Raw genomic sequence first — 14,903 nt, 5'->3', positions numbered from 1 at the left:
AGTGACAGGTGGCCCCGCCCCTATTGGCTGATCTCCTGTGAGTGACAGGTGGCCCCGCCCCTATTGGCTGATCTCCTGTGAGTGACAGGTGGCCTCGCCCCCATTGGCTGATCTCCTGTGAGTGACAGGTGGCCTCGACCCCATTGGTTGATCTCCTGTGAGTGACAGGTGGCCTCGACCCCATTGGTTGATCTCCTGTGAGTGACAGGTGGCCTCGCCCCCATTGGCTGATCTCCTGTGAGTGACAGGTGGCCTCGCCCCCATTGGTTGATCTCCTGTGAGTGACAGGTGGCCTCGACCCCATTGGTTGATCTCCTGTGAGTGACAGGTGGCCCCGCCCCTATTGGCTGATCTCCTGTGAGTGACAGGAGGCCTCGCCCCTATTGGCTGATCTCCTGTGAGTGACAGGTGGCCCCGCCTCTATTGGCTGATCTCCTGTGAGTGACAGGTGGCCCCGCCCCTATTGGCTGATCTCCTGTGAGTGACAGGTGGCCCCGCCCCCATTGGCTGATCTCCTGTGAGTGACAGGTGGCCCCGCCCCCATTGGCTGATCTCCTGTGAGTGACAGGTGGCCCCGCCCCCATCTTGAGAGAAGAGATGAAGTTTCTGCAGCTCAATTCTTTATTTAGCCGGAGAAATCTTCCACTCCAGTTGTGCTGTCAGCAGTTTGGGCTTCACACACACACACACACACACACACACACACACACACACACACACACACACACACACACACACACACACATCACATCCTGCTTGCAGAACTGCTTACGTAACACACCGGACTGTGTGTGTGTGTGTCTCAGTGTGTGTGTGTGTGTCTTAGTGTGTGTGTGTGTGTGTGTGTGTAGTCGAGCGTCTCTGATTCAGAGTCTGTGATTCGTCTCGTAGTGACACTGATCATCTGATCTTCACATAATCACACGTCTCTTAGTTCACACTAGCATGTGTCTCTGTGTGTGTGTGTGTGTGTGTGTGTGTATGTCAGTGTGATTGACTGTGTATATATGTGTGTGTGTGTCAGTGTGAGTGAGTGTGTATATGTGTGTGTGTCAGTTTGTGTGTCTCAGTGTTTATGTCTCAGTGTGAATGTGTGTGTCAGTTTGTTTGTCTCACTGTGTGTGTGTGTGTCAGTGTGTGTGTGTGTGTCTTAGTGTGTGTTTGTGTGTCTGTCTGTTTGTGTCTCAGTGTGTGTGTGTCTCAGCTGAGTGTGTGTATGTGTCTCAGTGTGTGTGTGTCTCAGCTGATGGTGTGTGTGTCTCAATATGTGTGTGTGTGTGTCTGTGTGTGTGTGTGTGTGTGTGTGTGTGTCTCAGCTGATGGTGTGTGTGTCTCAGCTGATGATGTGTGTGTGTGTCTCAGCTGATGGTGTGTGTGTGTGTGTGTGTGTCTCAGCTGATGGTGTGTAGGTGTCTCAGCTGAGTGTGTGTATGTGTCTCAGTGTGTGTGTGTCTCAGCTGATGGTGTGTGTGTCTCAATATGTGTGTGTGTCTGTGTGTGTGTGTGTGTGTGTCTCAGCTGATGATGTGTGCGTGTGTGTCTCAGCTGATGGTGTGTGTGTGTCTCAGTATGTGTGTGTGTGTCTCAGTGTGTGTCTCAGCTGATGGTGTGTGTGTGTCTCAGTGTGTGTCTTATCTATCTATCTATCTATCTATCTATCTATCTATCTATCTATCTATCTATCTATCTATCTATCTATCTATCTATCACCAGCTGGAGTTTGTTTATTAAGCGAGCAGGGCAACCACCCAGTAGAGCGTTACAATAATCTAGCCTTGAGCTCATGAACGCATCGACTAACTGTTCAGCATTGGCCTTTGAGAGTAATTAGATATATGAGGAAATATAGAGCTGAGTATCGTCAGCATAACAGTGAAAACTAACGCCATGCTTCCTAATGATATCTCCCAGTGGAGCAGATACAGGGTGAAGAGCAGCGGTCCTAACACTGAGCCTTGAGGTACCCCAGACTGAACCTGTGCTCGCGGTGACATCTCTTTATTTACTGATAATATTTACTGAAATGTGTGACGAGTTTCTTCACTTTTTTATCCATAAGGTGGAGAGCATTAGGGCCCTTATCGGCCCACCCCTGTATGACCCTGGCATCTCTGTAACCTGTTCTGCTGTTTTTAACCAGTTTGAGCCTGTTAGCTTGCCTTTTCTAGAAAAAATTATTGGACAAATGAAAATCACTAGCTCACCCAATGATGTGATTCCCCCTCGTCTTTTTAAAGAGGTTCTTCCTACATTGATTCCATGCATACTTGATATTGTTAATGGCAGTTTACTTAATGGAGTTGTGCCTGTGAGTTTTAAACATGCAGTGGTTCAACCCTTGTTAAAGAAACCTGGTCTGGACCGATTTGAGCTCTCTAATTATCGGCCTATTTCTAAGCTCCCTCTGCTTTCTAAAATTGTTGAGAAAGTTGTGTATCTGCAGCTGAGCACATTTTTAAATGATAATTGTATTACCGAAATGTTCCAGTCTGGGTTTAAGTCAGCCCATAGCACCGAGACAGCTCTGCTGAGGGTTTACAATGACATTCTTTTGGCTTCAGACTCGGGTGATACTGTTGCTCTGCTGCTACTGGACCTAACGGCTGCGTTCGATACAGTTGATCACCAAATCTTATTGTCTCGACTGGAGAACAATGTGGGCATTAAGGGGATGGCCTTGACCTGGATTATGTCGTATTTGGAAGGACGAAGTTTTTCAGTTCAAGTTAATGAAGCTGTGTCCACTTCGGCTCCTCTGACGTGCGGAATCCCACAAGGGTCTGTCCTTGGGCCACTGCTTTTTTCATTGTATGTGCTGCCTCTTGGGTCAATCCTTAGAAGACACAATGTTTCGTTTCATTTTTATGCTGACGACTGTCAAATATATGTGCCGCTAAGCCAGTCAAAAACCCTTTTAGAGTGTCTAAATGAAGTAAGAGCATGGATGGCTATGAATTTCTTGTATTTTAATGAGAGTAAAACTGAGTTCGTGTTATTTGGTCCGAGTGACTCAGGTGCTGGAGTGCCTGTTGATCTGGGCTGTTTAAGCCGAGTCATTAGCCCAGTGGTTACAAACCTGGGAGTAAAGATGGACGGTTGCTTAAAATTTGATGCTCAGGTCAGTGCAGTGGTGAAGACTAGTTTCTTCCAGCTGAGGCAATTAGCCAAAGTAAAACCATTTGTATCTCCACAGAATTTTGAAATTTTAATCCATGCTTTTATCACTACTCGTTTAGATTATTGTAATGCCCTTTACACTGGTCTTAACAAATCACTACTGGCACGCTTACAACTAGTCCAAAATGCAGCCGCTCGTCTTTTAACCGGAACCCGGAAACATGACCATATTTCACCAGTTCTCCAGTCCCTACACTGGCTACCTGTGCATTTCCGCATTAATTTTAAAATTCTGTTATTTGTTTTTAAATGTCTTCATGGCCTGGCCCCCAAGTATTTATCTGATCTGATTGTGCCTTACACCCCTTCTCGCTCACTCCGGTCGGCAGATCAGGCTCTGTTAGTCGTCCCAAAGACGAAACGTAAAATTAGAGGTGATCGTGCGTTTGCCGTGGCAGCTCCGAGACTATGGAATGAGCTGCCTCTGCACATTAGACTGGCTGAGTCTCTCCCTGTTTTTAAATCCTGTCTCAAGACTCATTTATTTTCTTTGGCTTTTGGATCAGTTTGAGGGTTGACTTTGTTATTGTTGTATTTATTTTATTGCTATTTTGCTGTTTTTGTTTTGTGAATTGTGTTCAGCACTTTGGTCAACAGTGTTGTTTTTAAGGTGCTTTATAAATAAAGGTGGATTGGATTGGATTGGATTGATACAAACTGATAATAATCTGGGCTGAGATGTGTTCAGTGTGTAAAGGTGATAGAGATGAATACTATGTGTGTGTGTGTGTGTGTGTGTGTGTGTGTGTGTGTGTGTGTGTGTGTGTGTGTGTGTTCGACTGATGCTGGTGGTGTGGGTCGGTTACGTGAGTGAGGGCATTAATTGAGCATCATTGATTGACCCGCCGTGTGTGTGTGTTGCAGTGAGCAGAGCATCTGTCAGGCCCGCGCGTCCGTTATGGTCTACGACGACACCAGCAAAAAATGGGTGCCGATCAAACCGGGTCAGCAGGGCTTCAGCCGGATCAACATCTACCACAACACAACCAACAACACCTTCCGTGTGGTGGGCGTCAAACTGCAGGACCAGCAGGTGCGTTTTACACACACACACACACACACACACACACTCCAGGCTTATTGGAGATGCATCGGCGCTGCACGGACCGATCCGCGTATGATTTTAAAATACCGCGTGAGCGATTCCAAAGCATAAGGAGTCGTGTGATCTCACGGTACTTTAATGTGATACGGCGATCGGTCTGCACAGCGCCGAAGCCTTCATCAATGGCTCATGGCTTTATGATCATACATCGGCATCAAAACACTGCACATCCAGCACATTTGTGCAGCTCACCATGATATACACTGCAAAAAATGCTTTTCTTACTCAGTATTTTGTCTTGTTTCTAGTCAAAATATCTAACAATTCTTACATTAAGAAACATTTAAAAATTAATGTCTTATTTTGGGGGAAAATAACTCAAAATGAAGAGAGTTTTTGCTTAAAATAAGATAAATAATCTGCCAATGGGGTGAGAAAAATAATCTTAATTCAAACAGAAAACAAGATTATTTTTCTCACCCCATTGGCAGATTATTTATCTTATTTTAAGCAAAAACTCTCTTCATTTTGAGTTATTTTTCCCCAAAACAAGACAATTACTTTAGCTTGTCTAGTAAATACTTCTTGTTTTAAGAATTTTTAGATGTTTGGACTAGAAACAAGACAAAAATACTGAGTAAGAAGACGTGTGTATAGTGTGTATAGACGGAGATTACAATCGAGCAGCTGTTAGCTTGATTAGCTGCTATGCCAAGTTTGTGCTGGTCACAGTAGCCCCGCCCCCAGCCGCTGACGCAAGCGGTTCTTACCTCTAGACCAGCAATGTTTTGGTGCTTATGAACCCCTTTTCCTGGCTCGGAGCTGCTGCTTTGGGTGTGGAAAGACAAAGAAAAGGGAAAAGGGGATTAGAGAATAAACATTAGCACTGACCTCTGACCTCTGGGGCAGGTGGTCATCAACTACTCCATAGTGAAGGGCCTGAAGTATAACCAGGCCACGCCCACCTTCCACCAGTGGCGGGACGCGCGGCAGGTGTACGGCCTGAACTTCGCCAGTAAGGAAGAGGCCAACACATTCTCCAACGCCATGCTGTTCGCCCTCAACGTGCTCAGCAGCCAAGATGGAGGTAAACCCACACACACGCACCCACACGCACACGCACACACTCTCTCTCTCTTTCTCTCTCTCTCACACACACGCGCACACACACACCCACGCACGTGCAGCAGAAACAGGAGCCTCTGGGCCACCGTCGGCCTGCTGTTGTCATGCAGGTGTGTGTTACGCTCGTCAGTAAGCGGACACTGTGTGTGAGGTAGAGTGTGTGTGAGCGCAGGACACTGTGTGTAAGGTAGAGTGTGTGTGTGTGAGCGCAGGACATGATGAGGCTCAGCTGAGAGATGATCACAGAGTGGATCTGCCAGTGCTTCTGCATCTGTGTCTGCAACGGCCGCTTCGTCCTCTTCAACATGTCCTGTAGGTACAGCTCTCTGTCTATGTGGTTGCTAGGGTGTAATGTGTGGTTGCTAGGGTGTAATGTGTGGTTTCTAGGGTCAGGTCAGCTTTATTTGTATAGTGTTTTATACAGTACAGGTTGTTTCAAAGCAGCTTTACAGTGATAACAGGAAAATAATTAAATGATGTACAGTGTCATTGTGCAGCTGAAGTCAGTTCAGTGTTGATTAATTTCGGTTTAATAACTTTTGTAAAGTACATTAATTATGAAACGAGTTCTGCAATAAATCATATCAGTGTCCAGCTCAGTTCAGTACACATAGAACAGCAACAGTACAGTCAGATCAATAGTAACTCTACACACAAACATTAAATGATTAGCCACACACACACAGTACTGAAGTCCGAGGCCACTGAGTGATCTATAAACGAGTAACAGGACTTTAAATCTGTTCTGAATGCGAGGAATGAGACAAGGGTGCAGGAATGATGTTTTCAGATGCTGTGCAGTTTCCTTCACGATTTTACCATCAATTGCTTTGAAATCTGACGTAGTGACTGTCTGAGGTTGCTTCTGATCTGTTTATGTTTCGGTTTATAATATTTGAGAAGGTCTGTCCAGCTTTCCCTAGTTCCACATTGAAAGCATGAAGGCTGTCTTTATATGTTATAATGGACAGAAGTTTGCAAGAGTGTTTTTGAAAACAATGAGTTTTGATTCCTAAGTGATCAGTTTAATGTGTGTTTTCACACTAGGCCTCTCACAATTACTTTGTTTCGCGATATATCATCCCAGAAATAATTGCAATAAACGATAATCATTTTAAGACTATTTTATGCCACTGAATATATAATCCTAATATAGCAGCATAATAATACAAGTAGACATAACACAGTTTCAAATCACAACTGGACTGAACCTGAGCTCGATTGCTTCATATTATATGGTTTGCGTCATCAAAGCCGCAGCGGTTTACCCTGTTGCTTAGTAACGACAGTGCACGTGGAGGCGGCGAAATGTTTAGCTTTGCTCCCGTCACTTATATTTTTGTTTTTTAACTAAAGCTTCTGTACGTAATGGCACTTGCGTCTATCTGCCGCGAATGCACTGCAAATGCTCTAAATAGCACCAAAGATGAGCAGAAATGAGATCTATAGCTCTCTGCTTGCAGTATGTCAGTGACACTCGTCAGGTAAATGAGTGAAACATTTTATCTTCATGTGATTAATATTTAGTACGATTGCATTCACATCAGCAGCGAACCGTACCGGAGTTCACATAAAACTAACCCTAGACCTAAGACTTGTGTACAGTTCACAGGTGCACACCCAAGTTCAGAAGACCGCAGTCACATCCAAACAAAACTGATGTCAAGCAAACCCAGGTGCCCAGGTACTTTTGGGCACCTGGGTTTGATCCTAGAGGGCCACTGTCCTGCAGGAATTAGCTGCAACCCCAACAAACCCCTGAAACTGGTTGGAACTGAACTCTGCAGGACAGTGGCCCTCCAGGACCAAGATTGGGGACACATGCTTTAGATCATGGAAATTAAGGGTAAAAAGAAACCGCCTGAATAAATGGTAAATAAACATTTTCCCTTGTGGAACCGCTTTAGCACTTTTCTGCATTGAAATTTAGATGTGCACCTGAACAGGGGTTCGTGGCTTTGAAATCAAGTCCATTTGGGACTATTCTTCCAAACTGTCAGTAGTTAAACACTAAGAAATTACTCTAGTCCAATCCTTTAATCCCAAAATTGAGATTTAATGCAGGTTGACACCTACATACAATGCTGTAATTCTATGACTAAAAGAGCCGTCAAACAACATTAATATCTGACTTTAGCTCAGAGGAACTTGGGCACATTTAATGTGTAGTTATTCCAGCCATTAAGACACGGAGTTAGGCCATTAAATGGCTTGAAGTAAAACATCTGCTCAAGTCAAGCACAACCTTGAATCAAATGGAATTTGTTTAGTGGCCCCATTAAAAACAAAAAACCCAATCCGATAGCAAAACCAAATACACTAATGTTGAGTTTCAAGAAGTTTATTAAGATCACTAAAGTCACATGACCAGAGTAACTTCTCCACTAGACACCACCGTTTGTCCACTAGAGATCATCTTGACGTCAGCATCTCTTCCTGGAAAAGAAATAGCAGAACCGTGAGGGGCATTTAAAAATCAAAGCCGCACAGTTCCTGAAATCATTTACAGCTAGCACTCACTTTTCCTAGCACAGCTTTGCTCACAGATGCCAGAAGAGGGATGGCACACCGCTGTACTACAGTGGATGAAGATCTAACAGAGGGGGAAAAGGGTCAAGCCACAGAAACCACTATAAAAAGACTATTAAGGGTTCAGGCAAGGCTGTGGAGCATACGGTTTCCTGCAGAGGAGCCAGTGATGCTGGATCCACAAATGTGAACATCTTAACAACAAAGCGCTTGTAGTGGGTTGGGAACTGAAGACCAGAAGATCCAGCCACCGGAACCAGTGTGGTCAGGTAACGGTCATCCCGGTAAGGGCATCTGGAAGGCAAAGGGGCAGTCAGAAAGGCCTTACAGCACACTAGCCGGATGAAGACCAGCCTTACTCACCCGTCGACCAGAAGGTCCCACTGGGGTAGACTGAGTGGACTGGGGGTTGATGTCGCCCAGCAACGTCCCAGCATCAGGACAATGTTGGGGTCAGTCCTCTCCAAAACACGCACCTCAACAAACACCGGCTCCCGCAGGACTTTGGTGACCGGATAATCAGCGTCACTGTAGTAAGATGTGTACGCCTCGTCCCCTGAGTAAGAACACAGCGTTTAATCAGAAACTGCTGCAACCTGAACTTGTAGAAAATCCTCCACACTTGGACAGACACTTGCCTTCTGCACAGCCTTTGGTGACACATTGACCATTAGCCAGTCTAAGCTCCACCCTGAGGGGTCCAGAAGCAGCTACTGGTGGAGGAGCAGGAACAGTGTTGACCTCCACAACCAGAGCTTCCACAGAACTACCAGAGTACCTACACTGGAAGAGAAGCCTGGACAACAAACAGGGAGCTTTAGCATAAATGTTAATACTTGACAAATGCTACAAGTGTAAAAAAAAAAAAAAAAAAAAAAAAAAAAACACCTACTCAAAATGGCTGTCCCTTGTGATGGAACCAAGTGGTCCGACGCCCACTTCATACGAGGAGGTCATCCTGTTCTCATACACCACATATCCACCATCCTCCTGCAAATAGTAACTGTTGGCATCCAGTCCATTCTAAGCAGAACAGAAGCACAAGCAGCTACTCACCATCATGCTCGTGCCACATGCAGTGACAGGGAACTGGTATATAGCAAAGGAAGGTGTGGATCCCACAGGACTGCAAGGTGGGTCATTTCCACCCAGGAGACGGACTGAATCCAGGCTCAATCGAGGCAGAGTAACATCTCTAGCCACCACTACCACAAACTGACCATCTCTTATACACTGGACAGTCACTGGAACAGGGTAAGAGAGCAGGTTATTGCTGAAGAGAAGTTTAACAGGAACCCCTTTACATTGACTCAACACTCTTACCTGCCTTCCCATAGTAGCACTGCTGTCCGTTAAAGCAGCAGTTGAGCGCTTCACACTCAGCACCACTGGTACCAGCTGGGCCACATTGGATCTGCTCATAATCAGCTACAGCACATTTGTCAAGGGGCTCTGCCTGCACCACTGGCTGCTTAGACTGAACCTGCTGTTGAATCTGTTGACTAGCTTGCTGTTGAACCCACTGAGGAGACTGACTAGCTTGCTTCTGAACCTGTTGACTAGCTTGCTTCTGAACCTGCTGACTAGCTTGCTGTTGAACCCACTGAGAAGACTGACTAGCTTGCTTCTGAACCTGCTGACTAGCTTGCTGTTGAACCCACTGAGGAGACTGACTAGCTTGCTTCTGAAGCCGCTGGTCAGTTTGCTGTAACATCAGAGCTTGAGGATTCTGGGGCAGGTTACTCCACTGTGGAACAGCATGACAGAAAGCACAAAACCACACACAAAGTGCCAGAGACTGCACTGCACACCAACTTCCTGCCATTGTTCAACAGCTAGTCACACTGTTGAGATGCTGCCCTTTGGTCTTTTTGTATTCTACAGATTTTGGCTAATTAACGATAATCCCTCCCTCTTCATTAACAGTCATGATTCTCCAGACTTGCCCAAATGGGAGCTTATGCTACCAGAAGATTCTCATTGGTTCTCAAAATTATACGCATGATATTTCTTGACTCCAATTAGTCAGATTTTTCATAGCGAACACAAGTAAAAAGGTTACTTCTCAGGTTTGCTACAGGAGCATGCCCAATGTACTTTGGGTAGATGTTTGGTTCTCTCCGCTTTGCTTTTAGACATGCTGAAGTATTAACTAGCATTATATGCCTGGTTTAAAACAATCTAAAAAGCAAGTACAATCCAAAAACTGATATAATATTATCATTAAAATCTGTGAGGTAATATAGCCCAAATACACAAAAAATATAGCCGAAATAGACTTCGTACAATCAGACACCTAAAAGTTCATTTTAAAGCAATTTAAGAGCATGTGGGATGAAAGAAAGTGAATGTCGTTTTGTTTTACTCCTGGGCAAGGCAAATGTCCTGCGCTGCCCTAGTAGATAACTAGGTGTTGGAGCCACAGACAGGAAGCAATGCAGTGGTGATGACTTGTCCTTAATAAAGTAAAAGCAAATAAGGTGGCTTTGCCTCATCTCTCACTCTGCAATGGGAGTGTTGATGTCAGAATACCTTTTATCCGGCTGCAATGCTTTTAAACCCTATCTGACTCATCAGAGAGACCTTTAAGTAATCTCCCCATACTGGGCTAGTGTTCCTCCAGAACTGGCTCTGTAAAAGTCAAAGATATTTATGTTAAAACATCACAAGGGAGAGCCACTTTTTAGCAACATAAAGAAAGTAGGAGCTAGGACACTTTTGTAATCATGTACTTAATATGGACATCCCATGATCAGAAGAGATATGAACTCCAGTTTAAAAGGTGGAAACTACTTATTGCATAAACTGTGAGAACAAGAGATGAAGGACAGGGAATGTTTTCCTCATTCTTAGCACTGATGACCATGTCCACTGTCTTATTCCATTCATTGCCAATGTAAATTCCTGTCCCCGTTAGTTCTGACAGGTCATGATAGTAAAGCTCTCATCAGCTGAGTACATCTACCCATAGGAATACAATGCCTATCAGAGCTTGCATTACTCAACATGACATCATGACTTTGCGTAAACATACACGCCACTTTCTAAAGCCAAGTGGCATGTTATCTGTACGCATTTTGAGCTATCTGCATGTATGTCTACACTGTGTGATTCCGCGTGTATGTCTATGCCCAAAGAAACCATCATCTCCGTGTGTATGTCTACGGCGTGTGATTTCGCGTGTATGTCTACGCCGTGTGATTCTACCAACCTGATCTCACAGAATTAATATTTATAGCCTAATTTTATATTTTGGAGCAACTAACTCCACTCCTACCTCAAACCTACCCACTCTCAACAATATAAAACACGTAGCAGGCAAATAATTGTACAGTCACATGTATTTATTGCAAAAACGGACCAAAAAACTGTATAAAAGTATTAACTCATATTGCATTCCAAGTCTTCTGAAGTCATGCAATATATCTTAATGTTTTAGTCGTTGAAATGAAGATTGCACCGCTTTGTGAACAGAACACGCGCACTCGTTAATATTTCTGATTTAAATGATACATACGACAAGTTTAGAATGACGCGATCAGTCACGAGACTCGAGAGTTAATGGCATTTTACAATCAAAGCTGATGTAATGACGCAATTAGTCACGAGACACAACAGCCAATGCAGTCAAAGCTGACGTGACGTTTCTTTCGGCGGCAATATTTGAAATGTATTAATCTTTGGCGGATGGACTGGACGTTTTGATCGCTTTTAGGGATTTTCTTCACAAATAAATCGTTGGGCCTCAGAACACTTGGAATATTTGTATGTTCCGAATAAATTGTGCCTGCAATTGTATCTGCCTGTTATATCCTGTTTTTTATAATACACAAATGGGTAGGTTAAGGGAAGAGTTTGAGTTACACATTCAGAATGTGTCCACAATGTAAGTTAAAAGGATTTATATACATACTAAAGTGTTTTTTTATTTTTAAAGTACAATTGCAGAATGTTTGCTATGCATAGGTTTAGGGGAAGTGTGTGATGGGTAAGTTTAGGGGTAGGGGCAGTGTAGGGGATAGTATGAAACAGCTTTGATAAACATGCTAAAAAGCAATTATGCATCTTGATAGCATGCCAAAATGCAATACGAATTGGAGTGTAATACATTTCATGAGATTAGTCTCCATTAGTTGTGATGGGGGGGGGGGGGAATCTCAGCATTGATTTGTGTGGGTCTATCACTGCTCTTATTCATGATGCACAGGGAGTTCTTGCCCAGAACAGGGCCATACCTCCAATCTAAACTATATGGTAATTGTCCATCATCTGACTATGTGTCCTGACAGAAGTGCATTTGATACCAAGGTGGAGGATAATCCTTGTCACCAGTTTGAGGTGTTCCACAAGTGAGCAGGGGAGGATTATATGGATAGACCCTTGACTGTGACAGGTGTGAGTTTACACATGTAAATTAGAATTCAAGTCAACCCAGTGTAAATAATCTTAGTGTGGTTTAGGTTGGTAGTGGCCCAATAAACTGAGAACAGTCATGAAAGAGCCATAGGTATTGGAAATCAATACCAAAGAGACATTGCTGTTTAGTTTCAAGAAGTTTATTAAGACCACTAAAGTCACATGACCAGGGTAACACCTCCACTAGACACCACAGTTTGTCCACTAGAGATCGTCTTGACATCAGCATCTCTTCCTGGAAAATAAATGGCAGAATCGTGAGGGGCATTTAAACCAAATTCTCCTGGTTCCTGAAGTCAGTTTACAGCAAGCACTCACTTTTCCTAGCACAGCTTTGCTCACAGGAGCCAGAAGAGGGATGGCACACCGCGGTACTACAGTGGATGAAGATCTAACAGAGGGGGAAAAGGGTCAAGCCACAGAAACTACTACAAAAAGACTAATATTAAGGGTTCAGGCAAGGCTGTGGAGCATACGGTTTCCTGCAGAGGAGCCAGTGATGCTGGATCCACAAATGTGAACATCTTCACAACAAAGCGCTTGTAGTGGGTTGGGAACTGAAGACCAGAAGATCCAGCCACCGGAACCAGTGTGGTCAGGTAACGGTCATCCCGGTAAGGGCATCTGGAAGGCAAAGGGGCAGTCAGAAAGGCCTTACAGCACACTAGCTGGATGAAGACCAGCCCTACTCACCCGTCGACCAGAAGGTCCCACTGGGGTAGACTGAGTGGACTGGGGGTTGATGTCGCCCAGCAACGTCCCAGCATCAGGACAATTTTGGGGTCAGTCCTCTCCAACACACGCACCTCAACAAACACTGGCTCCCGCAGGACTTTGGTGACCGGATAATCAGCATCACTGTAGTAAGAGGTGTACGCCTCGTCCCCTGAGGAAGAACACAGCATTTAATCCGAAACTGCTGCAACCTGGAGTTGCAGAAAATCATCCATACTTGGACAGACACTTGCCTTCTGCACAGCCTTTGGTGACACATTGACCATTTGCCAGTCTAAGCTCCACCCTGAGGGGTCCAGGAGCAGCTACTGGTGGAGGAGCAGGAACTGTGTTGACCTCCACAAATAGAGCTTCCACAGAACTACCAGAGTACCTACACTGGAAGAGAAGCCTGGACAACAAACAGGGAGCATGTAGCATTTGTCAAGGATTACCATTCGTGCTAGAGCATAAGTCACTTACTCAAAATGGCTGTCCCTTGTGATGGAACCAAGTGGTCCGACACCCACTTCATACGAGGAGGTCATCCTGTTCTCATACACCACATATCCACCATCCTCCTGCAAATAGTAACTGTTGGCATCCAGTCCATTCTAAGCAGAACAGAAGCACAAGCAGCTACTCACCATCATGCTCGTGCCACATGCAGTGACAGGGAACTGGTATATAGCAAAGGAAGGTGTGGATCCCACAGGACTGCAAGGTGGGTCATTTCCACCCAGGAGACGGACTGAATCCAGGCTCAATCGAGGCAGAGTAACATCTCTAGCCACCACTACCACAAACTGACCATCTCTTATACACTGGACAGTCACTGGAACAGGGTAAGAGAGCAGGTTATTGCTGAAGAGAAGTTTAACAGGAACCCCTTTACATTGACTCAACACTCTTACCTGCCTTCCCATAGTAGCACTGCTGTCCGTTAAAGCAGCAGTTGAGCACTTCACACTCAGCACCACTGGTACCAGCTGGGCCACATTGGATCTGCTCATAATCAGCTACAGCACATTTGTCAAGGGGCTCTGCCTGCACCACTGGCTGCTTAGACTGAACCTGCTGTTGAATCTGTTGACCAGCTTGCTGTTGAACCTGCTGACTAGCTTGCTGTTGAACCCACTGAGTAGACTGTTGACTAGCTTGTGTCTGAACCCACTGAGGAGGCTGTTGCCCAACTTGCTTCTGAAGCCGCTGGTCAGTTGTCTGTAACATCAGAGCTTGAGGATTCTGGGGCAGATTACTCCACTGTGGAACAGCATGACAGAAAGCACAAAACCACACACAAAGTGCCAGAGACTGCACTGCACACCAATTTCCTGCCATTGTTCAACAGTTAGTCACACTGTTGAGATGCTGCCCTTTGGTCTTTTTGTATTTTACAGATTTTGGCTAATTAACAATAATCCCTCCCTCTTCATTAACAGTCATGATTCTCCAGACTTGCCCAAATGGGAGCTTATGCTACCAGAAGATTCTCATTGGTTCTCAAAATTATACGCGTGTGATATTTCTTGATTCCCGTTGGTCAGATTCGTCATATTGAAGACAAGTAAAAAGGTTCATGCTCAGGTTTGCTACTGAAGCTTGCCCAAAGTACTTTGGGTAGATGTTTGGTTCTCTCCGCTTTGCTTGTAGACATGCTGAAATACTAACTAGCATTATATACCTGGTTTAAAACAATCTAAAAAGCAAGTAAAATCAAATAATTCTGATATAATATTATCAATAATTTCTGTGAGGTAATACAGCCCAAATACATGTATAAAATTGCAAAAATAGACTTCATACAATCAGACACCAAAAATGTATTTGTAAAGTAGTTTAAGAGCATGTGGGATAAAAGAAAGTTAAAGCCTTTCTGTTTTACTCCTGGGCGAGG

General features: G+C 44.6%; 2 protein-coding genes across 15 annotated transcripts in view; one reads left to right on the top strand and one right to left on the bottom strand.

Annotated features, from left to right (window-relative positions):
* The window catches only part of evlb (Enah/Vasp-like b), a 58,487-nt gene that overhangs the window by 13,093 nt on the left and 30,491 nt on the right, over positions 1 to 14,903 (top strand). For both annotated transcript variants that reach the window (XM_067418396.1, XM_067418395.1), the window contains exons 2-3: positions 4,042 to 4,210; positions 5,132 to 5,309. In XM_067418396.1, coding sequence (XP_067274497.1) covers positions 4,042 to 4,210; positions 5,132 to 5,309 — 347 coding nt within the window. The remainder of the gene's footprint in view (positions 1 to 4,041; positions 4,211 to 5,131; positions 5,310 to 14,903) is intronic.
* The window catches only part of LOC137041748 (zona pellucida sperm-binding protein 4-like), a 206,948-nt gene continuing 199,717 nt past the window's right edge, over positions 7,673 to 14,903 (bottom strand). For 8 of the 13 annotated variants that reach the window (XM_067418366.1, XM_067418369.1, XM_067418367.1 and 5 more), the window contains 8 exons: positions 9,200 to 9,509; positions 8,933 to 9,120; positions 8,769 to 8,866; positions 8,515 to 8,672; positions 8,240 to 8,432; positions 8,023 to 8,170; positions 7,868 to 7,940; positions 7,673 to 7,783 (listed from right to left, as the gene is read on the bottom strand). In XM_067418366.1, coding sequence (XP_067274467.1) covers positions 7,707 to 7,783; positions 7,868 to 7,940; positions 8,023 to 8,170; positions 8,240 to 8,432; positions 8,515 to 8,672; positions 8,769 to 8,866; positions 8,933 to 9,120; positions 9,200 to 9,509 — 1,245 coding nt within the window. In that variant the 3' untranslated portion in view covers positions 7,673 to 7,706. Of the gene's footprint in view, positions 7,784 to 7,867; positions 7,941 to 8,022; positions 8,171 to 8,239; positions 8,433 to 8,514; positions 8,673 to 8,768; positions 8,867 to 8,932; positions 9,121 to 9,199; positions 9,734 to 12,416; positions 12,528 to 12,610; positions 12,684 to 12,768; positions 12,917 to 12,985; positions 13,179 to 13,260; positions 13,419 to 13,489; positions 13,588 to 13,653; positions 13,842 to 13,920; positions 14,117 to 14,903 lie in introns of those variants that run through there. The other 5 variants (XM_067418384.1, XM_067418385.1, XM_067418389.1 and 2 more) reach the window with 4 other exon arrangements.

This window comes from Pseudorasbora parva, chromosome 15 (assembly GCF_024679245.1).
Source record: "Pseudorasbora parva isolate DD20220531a chromosome 15, ASM2467924v1, whole genome shotgun sequence".
NCBI classification, from domain to species: Eukaryota; Metazoa; Chordata; class Actinopteri; order Cypriniformes; family Gobionidae; genus Pseudorasbora; species Pseudorasbora parva.
Note: the sequence above shows the minus strand (reverse complement) of the source record. Positions and strands in the feature narration are given on the sequence as shown.